The 24,721-nt window shown below is 46.6% G+C and overlaps 1 protein-coding gene and 1 pseudogene across 1 annotated transcript; both read right to left on the bottom strand.

Annotated features, from left to right (window-relative positions):
* Positions 1-54: 54 nt before the first annotated feature.
* On the bottom strand, positions 55-2,414 carry LOC136532009 (uncharacterized). The gene has a single exon (XM_066524649.1). It carries the CDS (start codon positions 2,412-2,414, stop codon positions 672-674), a length of 1,743 nt encoding a protein of 580 aa, XP_066380746.1. The 3' UTR covers positions 55-671.
* A 2,212-nt stretch (positions 2,415-4,626) lies between these two features.
* LOC136532011 (formamidopyrimidine-DNA glycosylase-like) lies at positions 4,627-17,437 on the bottom strand (annotated as a pseudogene).
* Positions 17,438-24,721: the final 7,284 nt, after the last annotated feature.

The raw sequence follows: 24,721 nt of genomic DNA on the forward strand, positions 1-24,721 counted from the left end.
AAGATAGTATTTATACCCAGAGATGCTGATGACAGGAGATGTCCATAGGTCGCAGTGTACAAGATCAAACACATGCGTAGCATGTGAAGAAGAAGAATAAAAAGGGAGACGAACATGACGGCCCAGCTGGCACGCATGACACAAGTGCTCATCGTGAGCCCGAGTACAACCAATGTCGGAACTGCGACTAAGCTGCGTCAGAGCATCACGTCCAGGATGGCCGAGGCGACGGTGCCAAGTGGTGGAAGGAGTGGCGGCGAAGGCAGCTGACAAAGTAGACGGTGACGAAGAGGAAGCAGACGTCGGAAGCCGAAGGGTGTAAAGGGGTCCCGTGCTGTCACATCGGAGAAGAGGACGCCGGGAAGCCAAATCCTTTACAGTAAGACCAGAAGAGTCAAATTCAACAGAACAGGAATTGTCAGCTGTAAAACGACGAATAGAAAGAAGGTTGTGAACCATAGAGGGTGCAACAAGAATGTCAGGAAGAAGAAAGGAACCATGAGTGCCGGCGGCACCCACGGACGTGACTGGAATACACGAACCATTCGCGACCATGATGGACGAAGGATGAGAGGGAGAAGGAGGGTGAATAGAGGAGAGTATACCAGGGTCTGGAGTAGTGTGGTAAGTGGCACCCGAGTCGGCAATCCAGTCGGTACCGGCAGGCGGTGTCAGGGCCATGGTGCTGAAGGATCTGGCCAAGGCCGCCGGGTTCCAACCGACAGGCCCGGGCAAGGTGTCGGGAGGTGGCACCCACGAAGATGCGCCGGGAGGTGTAGCCCACGCAGACGGGGAGTAAAACCCCGGAGGAGCTCCAGTGAGCAAGGCCACTGGTGGGCGAGGCTCTCCACCTGGAGCCGGGAAGGGCCACATGGAGATGCGCCCCAACCACGGGTTGTGGAAAGAGGGCCAGGCTGCACCCCGTGGAGTCGCGGGCGACTGGTGGCTCCCTGGAGGAGCCGGTGTGTGGTGGCCCCCGCGGCCCCCACGCCCCCCTCCGCGGTGACGGCGGCCGCCACGGCCCCCCCCCCCCCACCCCCGCCCGGCCCGGGGGGAGGAGAACCAAGAAGCGACGACGGCGGTGGAGCGAACGAACGCGCCGGAGGAGTAGCGGCCAGGGCAGTCGAGGAAGACGAGGACCTTGGCGCGGAGGTGGACCCTGGCTGGACGCCCTGAGTGAGCTCCTCCATGACACGGTCGTCACGGACCTGCAGGAAGGAGGGAAAGGGCCTCTGCCGGGTGATCCACGTCCGGAGGTGGGCGTAGCGGTCACTGAGCCCGCGGAGGACATTGAGGACCAGAATGCGGTCCTCCACGGGCCAGCCAAGGTCGCCGAGGGAGTCCGCCATGCTCTTCATGCGCCGGCAGAAATCGCCAACGGAGAGGTCACCCTGAACGAAGGTGCGGAAGCTCGCATCGAGACGCAGGGCCCGGGCTTCGGCATTGCCCAGAAACTGGCCCTCGAGCGCAAGCCAGGCCCGGCGAGCGTCAGCAGAGTTGCGGACGAGGTCGTGGAGGTCCAGGGAGATCGTCCCGATGATCCAGGAGAGGACGACGCTGTCAAGGCGCAGCCACGATGGGGTCTGGACCGCGACCGAGGCGTCGACTAGGACGTGGTCGTCGAGGGCGTAGCGGCGGAGGGTGAGGAGAACCAGGTCCCTCCAGCGAGCGTAAGAGGGCGACTCAGGCTCGAGGACGACCGGGACGAGGAGTCGGATGTTCTGGACACCCCCGGCCTGGTAGTGGAGCTGAGCCACGTGCGGGTCGGCCGGGTCGTGCCAGATGACCGTGGTGCGAGACGCGCGGTGACCCGTCGAGCCTGAGGAGGTGGCCACGGTGTCGTAGGATGTAGGGAGGACGAGGAGCTGCTCCGCCTCAGCGATCTGGCGGGCCAGGGCATCAGCTGCGTCGCGCTCGCGCTCCAAAGCGAGGGCGGCCGCCCGCACCCGGGCCTGGCTGTCCGCAGCAGCAGCCCGTGCAGCCACGAGAGCGGCGGCGAGAGCGGAGTTGGCCCCTGCCGTCTGGAGAGGGGCAGGGGGCGGCAGAGGAGGGGGAGCGGGGAAGAAGAAAGGCTCCAGGGTCTCCCCCGCGCCCCCAGCGGCAGCGGCGTGGCTGCCTGCGCCCGCGCCCGCCCCTGCAGCGGCGGCGGCGGCAGTGGGCAGGCTGCCCGTGTCCGCGCCCGCGGCGGCGGGGCCGCCTGCGCCCGCGCCCGCAGCGGCGGCTGGGCCACCCACGCTCGCGCCCGCGCCGGCACCCGCGCCCACGCCCGCAGCGACAGCGGCGGCGGCCGGGCCATCCGCGTCCGCGGCAAGGGGGCCGGCGCCCGCGCGATGGGCCCACGACGGGTAGGGAAGGGAGGGGAAAACGTGGAAGTAGGTTGGGGAGGGAGGGGGAGGGGGAGGGCGGCCAGCCATGGCGGCGGCAAGAGGCCGGCCGGCGGCGCCTCGCGGCTGGTTGGGGAAGGGGAGGGAGGAAAGCTAGCCTGATACCATGCTGGAATTCTCATTGGGCTTGGGCTAACCCTAGAAGGGTAGCAATGTATATTAGTCATACATGGGCCTCATGGGCCTAATACACTCATACTCTCATACTCCAACAGTAACTGTATGATTCCTTTTGGTTATTTATCCATGTACATGCTCTAGTGGAGGGGCTAACATTAAGAAGAACAGAGGTATTAGCCCTGTCATTAAACAGGGAAGTGCATATGCTATTGGTTACACTATTGTGATTCTCAGTCCATTCTGACCAAATAGACATGATATTATATTTCTCATGAAATTCTCTTTCCTTCATACAGTGAGCCTTAAATGACTACCTTTCTCCAAACTAAACGACCTATTATATTTGTGGCTGTAGCAATAACAGCTTTGTTGTTATTCTGCCAACTTAGAATTAATTTCATGGGCAACAACTTGTTGGTTTCTCATCTGATGTTAAATTTGTATTTTCTTTTTCTTCAGGACTGGGAGCAATATCTGCAGGTGAGGAACTTGGAGCTGGTGCTTCCCGAGCATCAAAGGTTCAAGTTGCTGGTGCAAGTTCTTCTAAATCTTGAAAAATATATGGCATGGCATTTATAGTGACCGTAGATGGCATAACTGGGGCTTGTGTCAGGCTTACTTTTAGTGATATGTAATTGTGCCGTGTTGCTCGTTGTGCTCTGTCGATCTTTGTGCAAGGGATAGTTTAATAGTTGCTCTTAGCTCTAACACAAGTGCTAGTGCAAAGTATCCTCTGGAGCTTCAGCTTTGCAATCAGAGCCGGGAAAGTGTCAATTCCATTATTGGAAAGTTGTTCAGGAGAATGGGAACATGAAATTTAAACAATAATTTGATACAATCCATGACACGCCTACAGTATTTTTGTTTCGTTCATCTTGTCTAGTGATTTGAAATTATTTGTTGAATGCGCACTTTGTTGTGGAAACTTTATTACCCACTGTTTTGTTAGAAGCAAATTTGGTTGCTACCAGTTTGAGCTCAGTTAGAACAATACTCGCGGGACACTTTGCAAATTGCAATAGTTGTAGAATTAGATCCCTAATAAGTGTGGTGTCTTTACTGGAGCTCGTTAAACCCAACTGAATATATTTGTTGATTTTTTAAGTTGCATCTGAACTGGAGGCCGTTGATCTCCATGGAATCTTTGGCGAATGGAACACCAATGTGCAGACCAGCAACCAAGTTGCTTTGAGCTATTGACTATGGCAGGGTCAAATCCTCCCATACTTAGAACACAAATATTTGCATGGTAAATATAAACAACTCTATAGACATTTGTTTTGTAATACTGGACTATACATATCCATACATGCTGCGTTCTAGTCTTGTAGTAGTTGAATAAGTCTAGCAAACATATATATGGATATGTACAGGCCAGTATTACAAAACAAATGTTTATAGGGTTGTTTATATTTACGATGCAAATATTTGTTCTAAGATTTGCCTGTCTGCTTCATATGGGAGGATTTGACCCTGCCATAGTCAATAGCTCAAAGCAACTTAGCTCAAACCTAAACATCAGATTCTGTTTAGGAGCTGTGGTTCCAGGGATCATGTAACGAACCTGCATTCTACAGCACGCGTCTCGCCTAGTGATCATGTCGGGGCCAAAGGGCCCGTTTGGCCAGGCTCCACCCAGCTCCGGCTCTCACCCTGTAGCAGTACTGTGCAATCATTGTGACGGAGCCAGGCGGAGCCACCCCCACACAGCTCCGGCGGCTCCTCTTCATTTGCTGTTGTTTCGAGACGGAGCCAAAGTCATTTCCCCAAGAGCTACAGGGATGTATAAGATCCTACAGTGCTCTACAAGCCCGAAATCAAACAAACCCGAAATCCTGGAAAACGAGGGTGTTTGGATTCCTTGCTGCAGCTTGCCTAGCCTTGCCTAGCAAGAAGTTAGAACAGTACACGCCGGCTGTGTTCAACTGGGAAAGAAGCCAGCTTGTTCAACTTATTTTTCCAGCCGAAGCAGTATTTTCGTATTTTCCAGCACGAACAGTAAATAATCCATATCAACCCAACACTTCCTTTGTTTGGATGTTAGGCCAGCCATCTTGATTCTTGTGTAAGCAAGCTTTCCCTCACTTCAGAGAATTTCATTCCAGACAGAGACAGGTGATGATGCAGGCAACGTCATGTCGGCATCCAACCATTAGCGGTGTTTTTAATTGCTTACACAACTGCGTTGGGATATTTCAATCTGTCGATCTGGCCATATAAGCAACAAAATGACCGTGATCCGGCTGATGCAATATCATGTGCCGGTGCAGAAGAAACAGGCTCCTCTGCACGACTGCACCACATCAAGTACCTAAGTTAACTAAACCTTTGAAGTCAGTTGAGAATCTAATTGCAAAATACATTGTTTAATTCCCTGCATGCTCAAGGCTGCCGCACTTTCCTCTGCGGCCTCCTTGCTGGGCCAGCATCATCAACTTGCTTTGGCAAGCTCTTTGCCTGTGTTGGTGCCTTCCCAGGTTTGGCCTCTATCTTACCAACTGCTTCTTCATCACTGTCCTCATGATTGGTTTCCTTCAATGAGCGCTTTGTGGTCTTTTCTATTTGCTTCTTTCCCCTCTTTGTTGGACGTGCATCTTCCTCATAAGTAGCTTCATCACCATGAATACTGCCAGCATTTTTAGATGAGGTATTAGCTACCCTTGCTGGTTGCTTCCTTCCCCGCTTTGCTGGTTTTGCCTCTTCCACTTCATAATCCTCATCGTCGCCATCATCACAAGTATTTGTAGCTTTGTTTGACGAGCCTTTTGCCGCCTTTACTCTTCCCTTTGCTGGTTTTGGAGCATTTCTACCTTTTCCTGACTTTGTATCGTCATCATTCTCCTTGTCTTTGCCTCCCTTAGATCTGCTGGCTGCCGCATCTGTCCCATCCAGCTTCTGTAACTCTGGCACATATGCTGAGGTCTGAACAATATAGAAGCACATTGAGAGTAAGAGCAGGATCACACAAGATAGAGTTGGTTTGATACAAAAGAACTTACCCTACCACCTATTGTAATGAAGTCAATTTTCTTCCCTGCAACCAACAAATGCAACATTTAATGTTGATAGGCCACCCTGAGCACCCCACGCATCCAAAAAAAAAAGATATGCTCATACCATCCACAAAGGCCTTGCCAGGTTTCTTCTCCCTGGAATGAAATATCCACTTTTCTGGAAACTGATTGCTGTCAGCACCAACTTTTAAGGACTCCTCAATAACCTGTGTAAGGTAAACAAAGATTATTATGTATGAAATTATCATCCCAATGACATGCATAAGAAGAGAAAATGGATGTCCAATAATGTCACACTCTTTTCGCTGCATAAGGATAGCATTATCATGACTCTTAAAGTCTTATTTCAATGAATTTTCTGTACTTGTCAATGAGTATACATAAAATGCTGACACACAGACTTTCCTTAATTGTTTAGTCAATAGCTTTAGATGTATGAAATAACATAGCATGCCCACTTGGTATGCTAAGGTGACGGCTCAAGCACTTCTATCCCATATCAGCCGTATCAGTCTTCAACGATTAGCAAACACAATTATTGTCTTTTCAGACTGACTGTTTGAATAAATTAATGGAAGACGCATCATCACGTACTAATTCTAGATCCAAGTAAAGTTCTCAAGCCTACAATCCATTTGCAACAAGGCAAACTCTGGATGCCAACCATGGAGGCATGGACCTACCTCTTTGATGCACTGATGGAGTATCTCACATTTGTCCTTTGATATCTTCGATGCAGTTTGCCCAGGATGAATCCTTGCCTAAATGTGAAGCATAGTCAGAAATAGCAAATTAGTTCTACAACACTGCAGATATTGAAAGCAGTGCAAATGTGAAACGAGCTTAAGTGTACATGTTGAAATTAGCAGATCACTCTTGTTTCAAACAAACATACTGGTGCAGTTGTGGTTATAACTTACAGTGTTTAAAAGATGAGCCACTAAATTATCAAACAGAGAGCATTGCACAAAGTTCTACACAAAAGTTTGGAAGCTAGTCCCTGTTTTGGAAGTTTACACAAACATGTAAGCATCACTTACCTTTTATAGATTTCAAACTAAGGTCGCCACACCTAACCTCAAGCTGCTGCAAGTTTTGTTTGTTAATATTTGGCTGCCACCACAGCACCAGCTTGCCTATCCTTGGCCCCTGGCCCAAATGCTAAAGACAGTTTTGGCTGAAGTGTGCCTAAGGTTAGTGTAGAGACACACCTCACACCCAATATGGGGGGCTGACCTTCATATATATAGCCAATATGGCTGGGTATACAAGGAATACAATCAAGTATACATAGCAGATGCAAATTATAGCTAATCACACATAGACCTGCCTAATACCCGCCCGCAGTCTAAGCGGGAGGATCCCGGACGCATAGACTGGACCTGAATTCAGTAAACAGTTGTACAGGAAGGCCCTTGGTCATGATGTCTGTGAACTGGTGAGAGGACGGCACGTGAAGAACCCAAACTTGTCCCAAGGCGACCTTCTCACGGACGAAGTGAATGTCAATCTCAATGTGCTTCGTGCGACGATGATGAACGGGATTGGTTGTCATGTAGACAGCGCTGACATTGTCGCAGTAGACAACCGTCGCCGAAGCAATGTTGACGTGGAGCTCCTGTAGGAGCTGGCGCAGCCAGCAACACTCGGCCACCACATGAGCAACAGCACGGTACTCTGCTTCTGCACTGGAGCGGGAGACCGTGGTCTGGCGCTTGGAGGACCAAGAAATCAGATTGTCGCCGAGGTAGACACAATAGCCGGAGGTGGAGCGCCGAGAATCTGGGCAGCCAGCCCAGTCGGCATCGGAGTAGGCGACCAGTGACTGAACAGGGCCGACACCGATGTGGAGGCCAGAGGAGAGACTGCCCTTCAGGTAGCGTAGGATCCGCTTGATCATCGAGAGGTGCGGCTCGCGGGGATCATGCATGAAGAGGCACACTTGTTGGATGGCGTATGCCAAGTCAGGGTGGGTCAGCGTGAGGTACTGGAGAGCGCCAGCAAGGCTCCGGTACGCGGACGGATCAGCAATAGGAGCACCGGCGGTTGCGGATAGCTTGGCCTGAGTGTCAACAGGTGTTGACGTAGAGTGACACTCAGCCATGCCGGCGCGTTGAAGGAGCTCAACAGCGTACTGTCGCTGGGATAAGAACAAGCCATCGGCGGAGCGAGTGACAGAGATCCCGAGGAAGTGATGGAGTGCGCCCAGGTCAGTCATGGCAAACTCAGAGTGGAGGCGCCCAATGATCTGCTGAAGAAATGTCGTCGAGGACGCAGTAAGGACGATGTCGTCGATGTAGAGGAGCAAGTAGGCGATATTGGTCCTGTTTTTGTAGACAAAGAGGGAGGTGTCGGAAGTCGAGGCGACGAAGCCGAGCTGGCGAATGTATGTCGCAAAACGCTGGTACCAGGCTCGGGGAGCCTACTTCAGGCCATAGAGGGAGCGCTGCAACAGACACACATGGTCAGGAAAAACAGGGTCGACGAAGCCTGGGGGCTGCTGGCAGTAGACGGTCTCCTCCAGATGGCCAGGCACGTGAGGCAGCAATGCTGAGAACAGCCCGGATGGTTGCTGGTTTGACCACCGGGCTGAATGTCTCGTCGTAGTCGATGCCGTGGCGCTGGGAGAAGCCACGAACCACCCAGCGAGCCTTGTGGCGGGCAAGGGTACCGTCGGAGTGGTACTTGTGCTTGAATATCCACTTGCCTGTGACCACGTTGGCGCCGGGTGGCCGGGGCACGAGGCACCATGTCCCGTTGTCGATGAGCGCCTTGTACTCCTCAGCCATGGCCGCACGCTAGTTTGGATCAGCCAAACCGCTACGGTAGTTGGCGGGAAGCGGAGACGGAGTGGTTGTCACAGAGAGACCCACATACCGCATAACTGGTATGGCCCTGGACTGGGTCCGCGTGATGCGTCGTTCCTACTGTACAGGAGGTGTTGGTGAAGCTACGGGCACCTGTGGCTGCTGGACAGGAGCAGGAGCCTGCTGTACAAGGGCAGGAGGCTGCTCGACAGGCATAGGAGCCTGCTGGACAGGTGCAGGAGCCGGTCCCGGTGCTGTAGAGGATCCGTCATGCGCCCGGGGATGCTAGCTGTAGACAAGCCGGATGTCCCGAGCTGGTGGAGCGGCGTGAGCAACAGCTGGAGCCGGGGCAACCGTTGGTGGAGCAGCAGGTGGTGGATCGGCTGCTGGCGGAGCCGCAGGCAGTACGGGGCTGTGAAACAAGATCGCGGGGTCGTCGGTCATCTCCTCAATGAATCCTTGGTGTGGCCGCCCAACAGCAGCGGGCAAGGATGCAGTACGCACTGGCACTGTAGTACCTGCAATAAAAAAATCCAAGTTGCTTGGCGAGGACCTGGAGGGGTAAAGCTCGAAGGGAAAACAAGTCTCATCAAAGACCACATGGCGAGAGATGATGACTCGCTGAGTGGCCATGTCGAGGCAACGGTACCCCTTGTGGGAAGAGGGATAGCCGAGAAAAACACAAGCTGTGGAGCGAGGGGAGAGTTTGTGGCGAGCCGTGGCGGTCAAGTTCGGATAACAGAGACACCCAAAGACACGTAAGTGGGAGTACTCGGGAGGTTTGTTGTGGAGGAGGGTATATGGAATGGTGTGGCGAACAGCAAAGCATGGACACCTGTTCAGAAGATATGTGGTTGTGGCGAGCGCCTCAGCCCAGTACTGAGCAGGCATGTGTGCATGGAGGAGCATCGTGCTGCGGGTACTTTGGGCATATTAGCGGGCCTATTCCATCTAAGTGTCTGATGTTGTTCAATGTGCGAAGAAGGCGTTCAGCCTTGCCATTTTGTGGGGAGGTATATGGACACGAGAGGCGTAAATGAATACCACGGGAATTAAAGAGAGTATGGAGGGTATTGTTTACGAACTCAGTGCCATTGTCGGCTTGGACAGCTTTGATGGCAAGGCTGAATTGAGTGTGGACATAATTGCAAAAAATTATAATATGTGTGGGGACTTCAGATTTGCGAGTGAGGGGAAAGGTCCAACAGAAATGAGTGAAATCATCAAGTAAAACGAGATAATATTGATACCCGGATACACTGGCAACCGGGGATGTCCATACATCACAGTGAACAAGTTCAAAAGGCATGGAGCTAAATGAACTAGAATCTGAAAAAGGAAGGCGCACATGTTTGCCAAGCTGACAAGAATGACACAGGTGGTGCTCTACTTTATTACAGCTGATGGACGCATTACGACGAAGAATGTCAATGGTGGCAGAGCTGGGATGACCAAGACGGTGATGCCAGAGGTCGAGATGGCGATGCTGGCGTGTGGAGCGGAAGACGCAGTAGGGAAGGTGTAAAGGTCGCCAACACTATTGCAGCGAAGCATCACGCGTCGGGTCGGGATATCCTTGACAGAAAAACCAAGAGCGTCAAATTCTGTAGAGCAGTTGTTGTCCCTAGTAAATTGACGGACAGATAGCAGATTGCAGACTAGGGATGGGACAACTAAGACATTATTAAGATGAAAATTTGACTCTAGTGTATGAAGGACAGACTCGCCACGACAGGAAATAGGAAGAGTTTGACCATTGCCAACGGTAATGGAAGAGTGAAGGGGAGGATGGCGAGAAAGGAGTATACCATCCGAGGAGCTCATGTGAGAGGAGGTGCCGGAGTCCAGGACCCAGGGTTGCTGGCCTTGGAGATGCATCTGATTGAGTGCAGCAACAAGACCATCCTGGTTCCACATGGGAGCCTGTTGGGAGACGTGGAGCGGCGCAAATGTCGTCGGGGGCTACGTAGGAGCGAAGGCCGTGTGAGCCTGAGGAGGAGGGGCGCCAAGCACGCCCTGCTGAGCCGAAGGAGGGCCCTGTGGCGCCCATGGATTGTAGCAAATCCAGGGGCCCATGGGTCGGTACTGGCCGTTCTGGCCATTTGGCTGGGACGCGCTTGCAACGCCGCCGCACTGCTGCGCAGGGCCGCTGTTCCAGCCACGCCGGCCCTTGCCCTTGCTCTTGCCGCCGCTGTTGTTGCCTCCGCCGCCGCCCTTGTTGCTGCTGTTGTAGCCTATCACGTGTGGGTTGTGTGCACCTCCAGAGGTGGCTGTGGCAGCGAGAGCATAGCACCCGCCCGGGCTGGTGCAGCCAGACCCGGCGGTGGCGAGGAGGGCGGTGCTGGCGACCATCTTTTCATCGTTGGCGAGACGGAGCTCCTTTAGTGCCAGCATGTCATGGGCTCTGGCGAATGTGGGAAGTACAGCGGAGTTGGCGATGTCGTCGGCGGTGTTGGAGAAGCGAGGATTGAGGCCACGCAGAAGGGCGAGGACGAGCTGCGAGTCCTCGACAGGATGGCCGACGTCGCGAAGAGCGGCGGCCTTGATCTTCAGCCGCTGGCAGTACGCCAAGATGGTGCTGTCACCTTGCACCATGGAGTGAAATTCGTTGAGAAGGAAGATAGCGCGCGGCTCCCGGTTGGCGCGGAAGATCCCCTCAATGGCCACCCACAGATCACGGGTGGTTGGATCGGCACCGTCCATGGCGAGGTCGAGGACGGATTCGTCGACGGAGCCGGAGATCCAGCCCCGAACGCAGCACTCCGCGGCATCCCACTGAGAATCATCAGATCGAAGGGGAGCAGAGCCGTCGATGTGCGAGCGAAGGCCAAACTTGCCGCACAGCGACTTGAAGAACGGTTGGAGTAGTTGGATTGAAAGTCCAGCGTAATCGGGATGTGGGACTTGACATTGACTGTGGCGTAGTGGTGAGCCACGATCGGTGCAGCAGCGCCAGCGCTCATGGCAGGCATGGTGGGAGTGCCTGTCGCGGGCAGGGTGCCGGCACCGGTGGTCGGGGAGGAGCGCGATCAGGAAGGGGCACGCAGGGGGGGGGGGCGGAAAAATAGGATCTGATAGGCTGATACCATGTAGAGACACACCTCACACCCAATATGGGGGGTGACCTTCATATATATAGCCAATATGGCTGGGTATACAAGGAATACAATCAAGTATACATAGCAGGTGCAAATTATAGCTAATCACACATAGACCTGCCTAATAGTTAGGTGGTCAATTTCCTTGCTACAGAAGTGTGGCAGTGTGGCAAGATTAACCTTAGGCAAAAATATGTGGCATAGGTAATTATGAGCTAAAAATGTGAAGCACCAGGCACATTGCAAGTGTAATAAGAGGCCAATAAAACATGATAATAATAACTTCCAATTCCTTGCTTGTGTTGCAGCAAAAATCTTTGCTAAAATGATGGATCTCCTGTGGCGACACAGTTCATGAATCTGCTGGTGACCATGGCAGTGCCGACCCTACATGGGGTACCACACTTGTCTCCTATGACACCAGAGAGAAGTTGCTTGCGCTGAGGTAAATAGTGTAGCAGCAAGCTCAACATTGAGCTAGTCAATATTATCTATGGTAATTTTGTTCAGAAGAACAATAAAAGAATTGTCTAATATCCATATTGTGCAACACTAGAAGTACATAAAAGTTATATTTAATTTTTTTTTTTTTGTCATGGATCATAAACTGTAAATCAGTGGAAGCAATGTCCAGAGCACAGACCTGATAAAGTACTTCATCTGCCATCCAGTTGCCAATTCCTGATATAAAACTCTGCAAAACAAGGGGTTCAGAACCTAGAGTACATCTGCACCTGCTAATAACATTTTATATGATTGTTTCAAAAAAATTAACATTTTATATTAAAATTATTGTTTAGGAGACACATTGGTATCCTAAACCACATTCTCTTAGGGTGTCTTTGGCAGGGCTCCGTCTGAGCAGCTCCGGCTCCTCATGTCACCGTGCTTACTGTGCTGCACTGTAGCACCAACAGAACAGCTCCATCCCCTCGTGTTTTTTTGCCTATCGAACAGACGGAGCTGGCGGAGCTGTGTTTCTGGGGCTCCTCCGGCTACACTATAGTGCGCTACAGTGCCAGATCCGGAAGAAGCCTAGCCAAATGGGGCCTTAAATAACTGACTGAAACATTGAATCAAATGCCTTTAAGGTCTGAATTTTTTGTGTTTTGAGCAAGATATTTCTAAGTTGTTTCACACCACTTCACATATGACTAAAGCACTGAATTATATTCAGAGTTGTGTTAGGAACTAGCATAAACAAACCTTATCTGCTTAATATTTGGGTTCAGGCAATTTGGGTCCACACCAAAATTTAGAAACTCATACCTGATCAAGTAAAAGGGCTTTTATTGGCCCTTTCTTTTGACCTAATCACTTCATAAATTCATCAAGCTTGATTGGTTCAAATAAGGCATCAGGTCCAAGCTCAGAAATTGGAGGGGCAGCTTCTGGCTATTAGAACATACAAAAGTAATTAGACATATCAAACATCACAGCAAATAGAAGAGTAAACTTTTCCAATAATCACTATAGACTATTACGTTGTCAAGCAGTCTTATTTTTGCAAAACGCCTCTTATCAGTGAAGGAAAACTCCAAGCCATCATCCATCTGCAACAGGTTAACAAGAAGATGAACAAACAAGAACATATTTATATATAAAAAAAATAACTAGCACAACTTGTTGGTTCAATATCCTTTTGCAGTTAAAAAAGAAGGCAAGCCCACTTAGCAACAACAACAACAACAACAAAGCCTTTAAGTCCCAAACAAGTTGGGGTAGGCTAGAGTTGAAACCCAGCAGAAGCAATCAAGCAAGCCCCCTTAGCATGCAAGAAAAACAAATGCCCCAGCAGGTACACAAGTCCATAATTAGAATATTTCAATATGTTATTTTTTTCAACTTCTGCAATGTTACTGCTTCTCATGTAAATACAATTATCTGAATCGGATACCATGGAAGTTACCATCACCACATAAGACATCAATTTGCTTGGATCAGAAGTAAGATATTTAAGAATCACAATCCAAATATAAGTCAATATCATGAAATTGTAGGTCATAGCTCATATAAGATATTTCAGATTCATCTGTGAAATCATTGGATCTTATATTAAAAACAAATAATAATATGTGTTATTGTGTATAAATGAGTTAGGTAATTTGACAGCAGAAACAAACATACTTTCAATTCATAAGAGAACAGGAATACAATGAGAAGGTTATATGGTTAGAATACATACTTCAGCGAACAGTTTAGAGTACTTTGAGGGCCACTCCTCAGTTGGGCTCACTGCAGACCTACATGGAATGCCACATGAAAGAAAATAAGCTGAATTATTTCCACTGTCTTTTCACCCCTTGATGCTAATTTTTAACTTCAATATTATACATTTCTTGGTTAGTCTTCATATGCAATCAACATCCCATGTGACCAAACTATGCAAATTGTGTATGTGATAAGTTCGCGTACAGACTTTCCTGGTAATAACAGAACCAGAATTATCTATTAATAGTATGTTGAAACTCTACTAAAAAGTTAGAACCCTATTGTTATTTTTTTTCTCGAACACGCAAGAGAGTTGTATATCATTATATTAAGAAAAAGGGAAAGAACCCTTACAAACCACACACACACAAACAAGTTACAAACACATTTGCGCCAGTAAAATACAGGGATATGATCGCGACCTAAACACGCACTACTCCGACAACTGGGCAAAAAGGTAAGAAATACCTTTAGCCCCGGCCAAACCCCATAAGTGTAATTCCTCGCTAACGAGCAATAAGGCTCTAGCCAAACAAAGAGGTACACCATCAAATACACATCTATTGTTGTTATTACAGTTAGAGGTAGTTAGGGATCCCGTATTGTCATATGTATACAGGAGGCGTCTTGCCCCCTTAGTCTTACACTCTATTTATACCACCCGTGGGCTCAATGTAACACATCCACACATTATACGCAATTTTTCTACTTTCATGGTATCACGATTTAGGGCTTTGATCCTGAGCCAAGGCTTACACTGACACCGCCGCACCACCCCCGAGAAGATCGATCTCCCCCAAGGGCAGTGGCATCATAGGAAGGTTATGCTGCCGCCCTGGCGTTGAGCAGCAACAAATCATCAGCATGGCTTGCCGTGGGCATCGATGGGTTGCCACACTATTCTTGTCATTGCCAACCCTCTATGTCGTCCCTTGGAATCACTATCATCGGGAACTACCAGCCCCTCCCTAGCCACACCAGATCTGCCTCCCCCCCCCCCCCTCCCTTGCGCCACTACTGTCGCTGCCCCTTGAGCACGAGCACATGGCTACAGAGGACGCCCTTGGGGACACCGGACTGCTGCCCTTAGGGACATCGGTTGCCGGCTTGCCGCATAGTGGTGGCTGGTCGTCACGTCGTCGCAAGTGGACGTCGGACCTTCGCGCCGCCCCTGGCCTTGCAGCAACCATCTGATCTATTGCTATGTTCTTTTATTTTCCCGATGAGAGATCGAGGTTGTCACCCTGCCTGCCAATCTCTCGACATTCGATCGTTGACCCTCCCAAGGACGCTGCTCGTGGTCAAGCCATCTTCCTAGTCGTTGCCTATCTAGGCTGGCGCCACCCATACTGCTGATCCTTGTCACACCAACCCTCAATCCAAGTCCGCCTACTGCTACCACCTACGAGAAGTCGCCGCCAATGTTGCAAATCGATGACGTGAGCGCTTGTCGATACGTCTGAGCAGCCCGGTCTACCTTGGCCATCCAGCCAGCTCTCTCTTTGTCCTGACGCAGTTGTCAGTGGGAAGATGGTGATTATGTGTACTCATGTGCCTGTATTGATGTTTCAGGTTTGAGCCTCCCTCCATGGCTTGGACCACGTCCACCTCGACCTTAGCTACTTAGAGACTAAAAGGGTTATCATCCTCATGAGCTACTTGTCGATTTCTATTCCAGTTCCAGTCGCATCTGCATTGCAGCATTACTACGACTACAGGGGATGTTAGTCTTCGACTTCTTCTCTAGTCTAATCATCTGTGATGCTTCCGCTATGACTACAGGGGGATGTGAGTACATTTGGTAGTTAGGGATATTGTAATCCCATATCGCCATATGTATTCGAGAGGCGTCTTGACCCCCAAGTCTTGTACTCTATTTATGCTACCCGAGGACTCAATGCAATACATCCACACATTCTACGTGCTTTCAATCCCAAATGGTTTAAGCCCCAAGAATCACAAGGGAGTTGAGGCCTTTCTGCAGTTGTTCTCCAATAGCAAGGATAATCTTCTCCCACCAATCATCAAAGAATCTTCTCCAATCTGAGCGGCAAGGATCTGTAGGCCTACCCTTTGGAATATCCTGAACCAAAAATTCCAAGCAAAGATGCAAGAAAGGAGAGGATGGTTGATGGATTCCTCAGATTGATCACAATGATGACACCTCTCTGGATGAGGAATCCCTTTTCTTGCTGGAAGATCGGCCGTCCAGCACCTGCAATGAGGTGGTCTTGCAGCCTGTAGTTACAGACATTCATATTTGGTGCCTTTCTTCGAATGGCCTATAGGAATTTCTTACAGGGGATGCACTCCTTCGGGCCTTATCATAGGATTGAGACCATATTGTTATTGTTTTAGGAGAAGTATAGGAGAGGACTATTGAATAAACCATCCAAACCCCAGAGGGTGCCATTTTGGACACTGATATGGTCACCGATACACTACTTCGATCACTAGTTAGTGCTTCATTGTAACAAATGTATGCAAGTCAAAGCAAAGTTGTGGTATTTTGAAACTAGTTTTCAAGAAAAATCTAGCTACACCATGTCCAAAAGTAATTTCTAGAACTAGAATTACCATTCCCAATGTACAGATTAAGGCTTTACTGACTGCAGGCTTGGTTTTATTGTGTGCCCTCATGCTTACACCTTCTATACCATCAAAGTGGCTCAGGTGGCACCAACTAACACAATGATAATTGTATGTATCTGCTATTACAGCATAGCATGCAAAATGGAATTAATCTAAAATTGTGATAGTTCTTTTGTTTCTGTGTAGCACCAACCATTCTGTTTCTAAACTATGTAGCTAATTCTTAAGTGAGAGGTGTTAGCTGCCTTAAGCTAAAACATGCAACATAAAAGAATGAAATTTGTGAAAAGAATAAACCTTTTATATTTGCTAATCTCCACACCTTTGATGTAAATAGCCCCAGCCATACCTGTAGCAAAGGCTAAAAGTTATGTCCATCTCTGTAAGATCTCATATGCTTACAGCTTGAAAAAAATCAAGACTTCTGAAACAATTCATAGAAGGGAAAACCGCAACAGCCCAAAAGGGACCATTACAATTATTTACACTGTGGAAAAACTAAATTCTACAGATTACACACATGCATTTTAATTGAAACTAATAGTTGAACACTGTGGAAAATTTTGCATTTTAATCGAAACTAATAGTTGAACACTGTGGAAAAACTAAATGCTCCAGATTACACATTTGCACTACACCTCAGGAAAATAAAACTCGGCAGTCGGCACATGGAACTCCCTAAAGTTGTGTGAATGCAGCATGGAAAGAGCCCAAGAATAGCCTGGACACAATAACTCGAAATGAAAAGGGGGAAGAAAAGGTAATCTCAAATCACCAAAAAAGGCTTCTGTATTGCTAACCTTCAAAACCAAACAATAAAAAACTCAAGAACCAAGATACGGACCAATACGCGACGTAGGTAAGGAAACCAAACGGAAACAATCTGGGGACATGAGAACGGAGACGGACCGAACTGAAAAGTGGGATGCGGCGGGGAGTCGAGCTCGAGCCACATGTTCTTGCCCTTGCGCCGCGCGGCGGCGATGGTCCTCCCGACCAGCGACGCCTCCAACCGTTCGGGGGCGACCCCGTCGATGACCTTGGTGTCGTCTGCGGCGACGCACCGCACGATCCTCTTCCCGACGCAATGCTCCTCGAGCGCCCGCCGCGCCACCTCTACTTCCGGAAGCTCCGGCATCTCTCCCCCCTGACCTATAAGGGGTTTTCCCCTTCGCTTCTCTCTTTCAGGACAGATGGTGTGGCCTTGTATATGCGCTACTATTTGGATCTAGAATTCGTAGCTCAAGAAAGCTTCAGTACTCTCTCCATCACCAATCACCAATAAACGATGGTCTACTCCACCCCCAACTTTTACCCCATAAATTTTTCAAAACCGTCTATTTTACTCCCCCGACGGTTCAACGTGTTGCTGCAGTAACCATGCGTTTGAATTTTCTTTTTTTTTTATTTTCGGTGAATCTTTGAAAAATCACAGTAAATCATAGAAAAATCATAAAATAAAAAATCTAATTTTGTTAGACTCCACATGAGTAGATCTACATAGTGAATATATAATACGGTATGCTTTAGTACAAATTTTTTTACTGTAGCCTTAGATTAATTGGAAAATCTAATTTTGTCTGTAATTAATTGGAATAATTCATAGCTGCAGCTTCTATGGTCCAATTATGGTGAAATTTTTATGGTACGCTAATTATTATATGCTTGAACTATAGTAAAAATTTCATACTCATTGGACTATGTATAACTTAGTTATAGATAAATTCTAATTAATTCCAGACAAAATTGAATTTTCCAATTAATCTAAAGCTACAAAAAAAAATTTGTACTAAAGCATACAGTATTATATATTCACTGTGTAGATCTACTCATGTGGAGTCCAATAAAATTAAAATTTTTATTTTATGATTTTTCTATGATTTACTATGATTTTTCAAAAATTCACCGAAAATAAATAAAAAAAAAGAAAATTCAAAACCACTGGTACTGTAGCAAACCCACCGTTGGTGTAGCAGACCCGTTGTTACTGTAGCAAAACCGCCGCTGAAAACCGCCCATGGGGTAAAATAGACGGTTTTAGAAAGTCCAGAGGGTAAAACAGACGGTTTCATAGTTGTAGGTGAAGTAGATCAAGTATGAAAGGTGGGGGTTAAGTAGACTTTTTCCACCAATAAATCAATCATCTAAAGTTAAGTTATCTTAAATTTGTCAATTTTAACAAGAGTAGCAACTCTGTTGTTGGGCTGATGGTTTTTGTGGCTAATAAGCCAGATGATACTGTTTTGCTATGAGAGAAAAATTAAGCATTCATAATATTAAATAAATACATCGTAAAAATATATTTCATGATTCATCTATTGATATTAATTTGGTCTCATAAAATACTAATGTTTTTTTCTATACAATTAATCAAATTGTGAATAATTTAACTTGAGACAACTCTAAAAGTTGTTTCTTTATAAAAAAAATGGTATATCCTAAGGCCATGTTTGGTTCCTGCAGTGCCTCCTAAAATTCCTGTCATATCGAATATTTAGACACATGTATGGAGTATTAAATATATACTAATTACGAAACTAATTGCATAACTTGCGACTAATTTGCGAGACGAATCTTTTAAGCCTAATTAGTCCATGATTTGACAACGTGGTGCTACAGTAAACATGTGCTAATGATAGATTAATTAGGCTTAAAAAAATCGTCTTGCAAATTAGCCTCCATCTGTGTAATTGATTTTGTAATTAATCTATATTTAATGCTCCTTATTAGTATATAAACATTCGATGTGACATAAATTTTAGGAACGACTAAAGAACCAAACACCCCCTAAGCCGTAGACACGAGATCAACATTAACATAAATCACTTCATTTAAATTTTAGATTAAATATATATATTTAAACCACTTTAATTTATTAAATATATATATTTAAACCACTTTAATTTATCCTAAGCTATGCCGATGCACCCTAAGGGCACTCCCAATAAGATATTACTCATAGTTTCTATCTATCTTAATTACCTTGCCAACTAAACAATTCGCTGACGTGACAAAAGATTTAATAAAGAGAGAGTACGGAGCAAGGGAGAAAAGATTTCTACACCAAGGAACCGAGTCCTCACGTGAATCAAGATGTGAAGAAACCAGACGAGTAGCATATGGGAGAAACTAGTCGTTTCCATCCGCCTCTTTCAGATCCACTGCTCCCTGCCGAGCAAGAGAACAACGATGACGGATCCAGAGTCCGGGCTAGTCGAGCGCGCGCGATGGAGGGGCCGCGTCTAGTCCAGCGACGTCGTAGAAGAGTAGCCATACGGCACGGCGCCGGCGCTGGATGCCCGAATCTATGCAAGCCGCCTCTATCTGCGTGGCGTCGCAGCACCACCGCGACGGTGATAGCGCTGGCTAAGAATGATTTTTTTGGCTGGGAGAAAAATCTTTTTCTCTCATATAGGTCGCTTCCCTCTCCCAGCTTTAATCTGACATGGCTATGATCTAGGTTGTACCAGTCCTATTTTTATCCTGAGCATGAGAAGCTTTTGGTATTGATTTGTGGCCACACGCATTGCTACATATAATCTTTGTTACAACTTATCAAGCTCTCTTTGTGAAGCATGCATGAGTTGCTACGGGAAAAAGATCGCATAGTTGGGAACTGCATGATCATTCTTCCTCCTTACCAGCATCGGGCCCGCCCCCTGCTTTCGCTTGCGCACACTGCCTCACACACCCCTCATGCGCCACCTCTCCATTGGGCTTCCAGCACCACGGTCACCGGCTCATGCAGGATCACTGCCCCCCCCCAACCAATCTCTCATGCTGCCCCCACCCTAACCACAAGCCTCCTGTCGACTACTCTGGCACGACGCCTCCGTCGTCAGCCCTGCGTAAACCGCCATCTCCCATCACCACGCAGTGGCGGAGCTAGAGAAAATTTACGGGGGTGCGCTTGCCTTGTGGGTGCGTAGACTTTTGTTTTGAGGGTGCGAATATGGTAAAAATTTAGCTATAATCATTGTTTTCCTGTTTTTGTGTGGGTACGGCTGCACCCAGTAATGTCTTATGTACATCCGTCCATGGCCCCGGTGGGTGGTGCCCACGTCGTCTCGGTCACCATCACTGCCATGTTCCAAGACAAACCCTCTTGTACACCCGTCGGTAAGTGAATTCTCTCCTTGAACCGTGACCCCCCCCCCCCCCCCCGGCACCAGGCGGCTCTTCTTCCTCTCCGGCGGGGTGTGAACGAACGACCCATCGCGTATCTGAGTTTGCGCTGGGAAAAATAAAAATACAAAAACCACAAAAAAACAAACTATACTTGGGAAAAGAAAATAACAAAACCTAAAAATGTGTCGATAAAGTACTCGCCTACTCCCATATCTTGTAGATTTTGTGCGTCTCACTGATCCAACATAGATTTTGCTTGTGCTTTGCCAAATGCGAGTTGTGGTTACTTGTATGAGCACAGATCATGAGTCTAGACTCACGTACGGGACACGAAGGGGCATGACCGAATTTTGGAAAGTAAAAAAATTGGAGACTCATACTATATTTATTATTTATTATTTTTGTTTATAGGAAAAAGTAAGAAATAAAAAAGAGAAGAAATGTGAGTTGTGGTTACTTGTATGCTCACGGATCTTGAGTCCAGATTCACATACAGGGGCACATTTGGAAAGTAAAGAAAATAAGAGACTCATAATATATTTGTTATTTATTATTTTTATTTATATAAGAAAAAGTGAGAGATAAAAAAAGAGAAGAGAAAGTCACCTATAGAACCCATGGTGGGAAGAGGAAATAGAAAAATAAAAAGAGACGGGAAAGGGACGGGAGCATTGGAAATAATGGAAGGTTCACAGAAAAAAAACTGACACGGTTTTTCGGATATAATGGAACTGAGCCACTTTGGATTAGGTTGGACGAAAAATTAAATTTGATTACATTGAAAATATATAGACCATTTCATGCACCTATATTATGTACATCTAGTTTAAGAAAATCTTAAAATTTGGTTTTACTTTTGAAATATTTGTATAGTTTATTATTATGAATTTTACAATTTTAAGCTGATTTGATTATGTTTAAAAATAATAAATGATTTTGCACTGGGAACCCTACACTATTTCTAAATCAATGTCATTGTTGATGTCTTTGGAGCATATCTTTTCCGGCTGAGCCGTTCTGCGGGATATGTAACATAGAAAACATATATCACAGCATGGACAACTCTAAGACAACACGTTGTCTATAAGTTTTTAGGAACTCACGTACATACGAACAAACAACTTATACAGTGGTAGTCTATTTGATTATCGATAAATCATTTAATGTATACAATTAACGTAATCAAATAGGAAGAAGATTTTTGTATATTATTACGTTGCTTCTTGATTCTTCATTTATAAAACATAAATAAAACATGATTGATGGGACAGATGAAAATAAATGAAAATATGAAATAAAATAAAAAAACACATGAAAAAGATCAGACAGTACTTATCTCTTCCTCATGTGCACCATATCCGTTCAAATTTATCCTCGCTTCTCTCTCTCCAGACTCGGAACGAAACGGCCTACGAGAGATCGAAATTTGAAACGGCCGACGCGACTGAGCGAGTGCTCGGCTACGGCAGCGGCGACCGGCGCTGACGCGCGTTCTTCTCCTGCACCGGAGCAGCTTTCACTTTTCAGATAATAATTTTAACGTGTTTCCAAATGTTGCATGCTTCTCATCATAGTCCCATCATATATGTGCTTTGAAATTAAACTGGTTCGTACGAACTTTTTTGGAACTATATAAATTGAGAGAATTTATTATTTGACACTGGGAAAATGAGTCGTTCTTTTTTTTTTTGGCCCTGAAATTTTCTTCGTTCCCTATTTGACACTCACTTCAACTTTCATCCCTAATTTGATACTACCGTCAAATCTGTTAGCTAACGGTGTTAACTGGATGTTAAAAAGACGTTTTTGCCCCTAGAAAAAAAGCGGCAAAACAAATTTGAGAGGAAAAAAAACCTACGTCCACCTCTGATGCATGCGCCCAGCTGCAAAAAAAGGCGCATGTTTTTTTCCTCTCAAATTTGCTTCGCCGCTTTTTTTTCTAGGGGCAAAAACGTCTTTTTAACAGCCAGTTAACACCGTTAGCTAACGGATTTGACGGTAGTGTCAAATTAGGGATGAAAGTTGAAGTGAGTGTCAAATAGGGAACGAAGAAAATTTCAAGGCTAAGAAAGAAACGACTTATTTTCTCAGTGCCAAATAAAGAATTCTCTCATATAAATTAGTGGCCTGAGCCGGTACCGTTCTTTTCGGACACCGCTTCCGTTTCCTTGAGGAGTTACGTGCACCCGAGCAGACTTAGAGATTACCGGACAAAAACCAGAATTCGAAATAGAGAACGGAGTTGGACGAAAATTTAAAGTGGCCAGAAATTTAATTTTTTTATTATTAGGGATAGATTCTTTCTAGACTTAGAAACTGTTATAGAAACTATGTATTGAAAGAGTTAGGTCTATATTGGAATTTATTGCTCTTAGAAACTACCTCTACAACTGTGCATTGGGACTCCCCTAAATCCATATCGATACGTTTGGTCGAGGTAATTACTAATTATGAGGTGTATGAGTTTATAAATATTTTATTTATTTCATGAGAGTGAAAATTTTAGTGGTACGAGCAATAAGAGTTTAGACGGCTACCTTTCACCAATAACTGAGAGGTCCCAGTTCAAAAAAAAAAAAACTGAGAGTTGGTAATAAAGTGAGAACTGTGCTTAGACGGCCACACATCAAATAGTGATATAAATTCCCACTTAAGGGCTCCTTTGGAGTGGATACCCCAAACCTGATCCCAGCCCAATACACAAGTGAGAAAAGGACCGTGAGTTTTCTCCCCACGCTGATCCCTGTGACCTTTTGGATACACCGAGAACTAGAAAAAGACCGTGAGTTTGCTCCCCTCGCTGATCCTATGACCTTTTGGATACACCGAGGACCAAAATAGCCACGAGCCTTTGCAGCCCTATCTCCATCAATCTATGGGGTAAAGAAAAAACACTTCTCAATTGGTGATTTTCTTTCCTTGTTGACTCTCTCTCTCTCTCTCGTCTCATTTGAGGCATAATGACCATTTGTGGTGTGTTGGAGCTCAAGGAAGATATAGGAGGGCTTAGGCTCATCTCTAGTACTGTTGTATACATCCAACTATAGCTAATTGTGTTCGCCTTTGATAAAATGGAGCAATACGATTGTACATATCCAGCTAACTAAGTGTGCTCTCTTTATTTGTTGTTGCTTAGGTTCATATATAATCTTGCTAAAACGTAAGTATTTCATAGCCCAGAAGTAGGAAAGGCCGATGTTAGTGTATCGAGTTGCTTGTATTTCCTATATTTGCTTCTTCTTGCATATATTTTTTGACTTTTTTCTTCTCATTTTCCTTTGCATTATATTACTACTGTTGTACAACTAGCCAATTGTGTCCACCTTTGACAAAATAGAGCAATGTTGTTGCACATATCTAGCTAATTGAGTATGCTCTCTTTATTTATTGTTGCTTAGGTTCATATCTAATCTTGGTATGTAAAACATAAGTAATTAGCCCATGTGGGTACTAGTCGCTGTATATATTGTACTAGGATGAATGTGAAATCTTTATTATCTTCACCATGTAGGTGATAATTATGACAATTATTTACCTTGTTGAATGTAGTTAAAATGCCAAGTGCCTTCTCTGATACTAAAGTTTTTTGTGGCATGTAGGATTGAAGCAGAGGTTGTAGCTATTCCAATGATTCCCCTATCAGATGAGGATGAAGATGTCATGGATTAAGCTCAACGTTGTTGTGTTCGCTTGCACTAGTTTTGTTCTAGCTTAGAGTAGATGGTTTTAAGAGTAACATTGTTGACACTAAGAATCAAGTTTGTCCTATGACAACAAGGTTGTAAGGAAAATGGACCCTTGGCCCATTTACTTTGGATTTTGGTGTTTGATGACCAACACAACCAAATTGGACTAATAAATTTGCAAGTGTTTATTTTGTAGTTCAATAGGGTGCAAGACGTGACTTGGACGAAGGCGACGTGATGATCCGATGATCAACACCTTAAGCAAGACCTTAGGAGCACAAGAAAAGACCCAAGATATCAAGCAAAGTCCAAGCATGAAGATAGGAACCAAGCCGTACGCAAGATCACGAAGAAACGAGCTCGTAGAGGCGACCGGACGCAAGGACCGGACGCTAGAAGCGCGACCGGATGCTGGACCGGTGGCTCGGTAGACAGGCGACCGGACGCGAGGACCGGACGCTGGTGGCAACCGACCGGACGCAGGAACGCAGCGTCCGATCGAGTACAGAGAGGTTACAGGCGCGCGAAACTGCGACCGGACGCTAGCAGCGTCCGATCGGTGGTTCACGGCTACAACGGTCGGGATGACCGGACGTGTCCGGTCAGGACGATTCAGCATCCGGTCAGTAGCAGAATTGCGGGAGTTCGACCCCAACGGCTACTTTCTCAGTGGGGCTTATA

This window comes from Miscanthus floridulus, unplaced genomic scaffold (assembly GCF_019320115.1).
Source record: "Miscanthus floridulus cultivar M001 unplaced genomic scaffold, ASM1932011v1 fs_504_4, whole genome shotgun sequence".
Taxonomy (NCBI): domain Eukaryota; kingdom Viridiplantae; phylum Streptophyta; class Magnoliopsida; order Poales; family Poaceae; genus Miscanthus; species Miscanthus floridulus.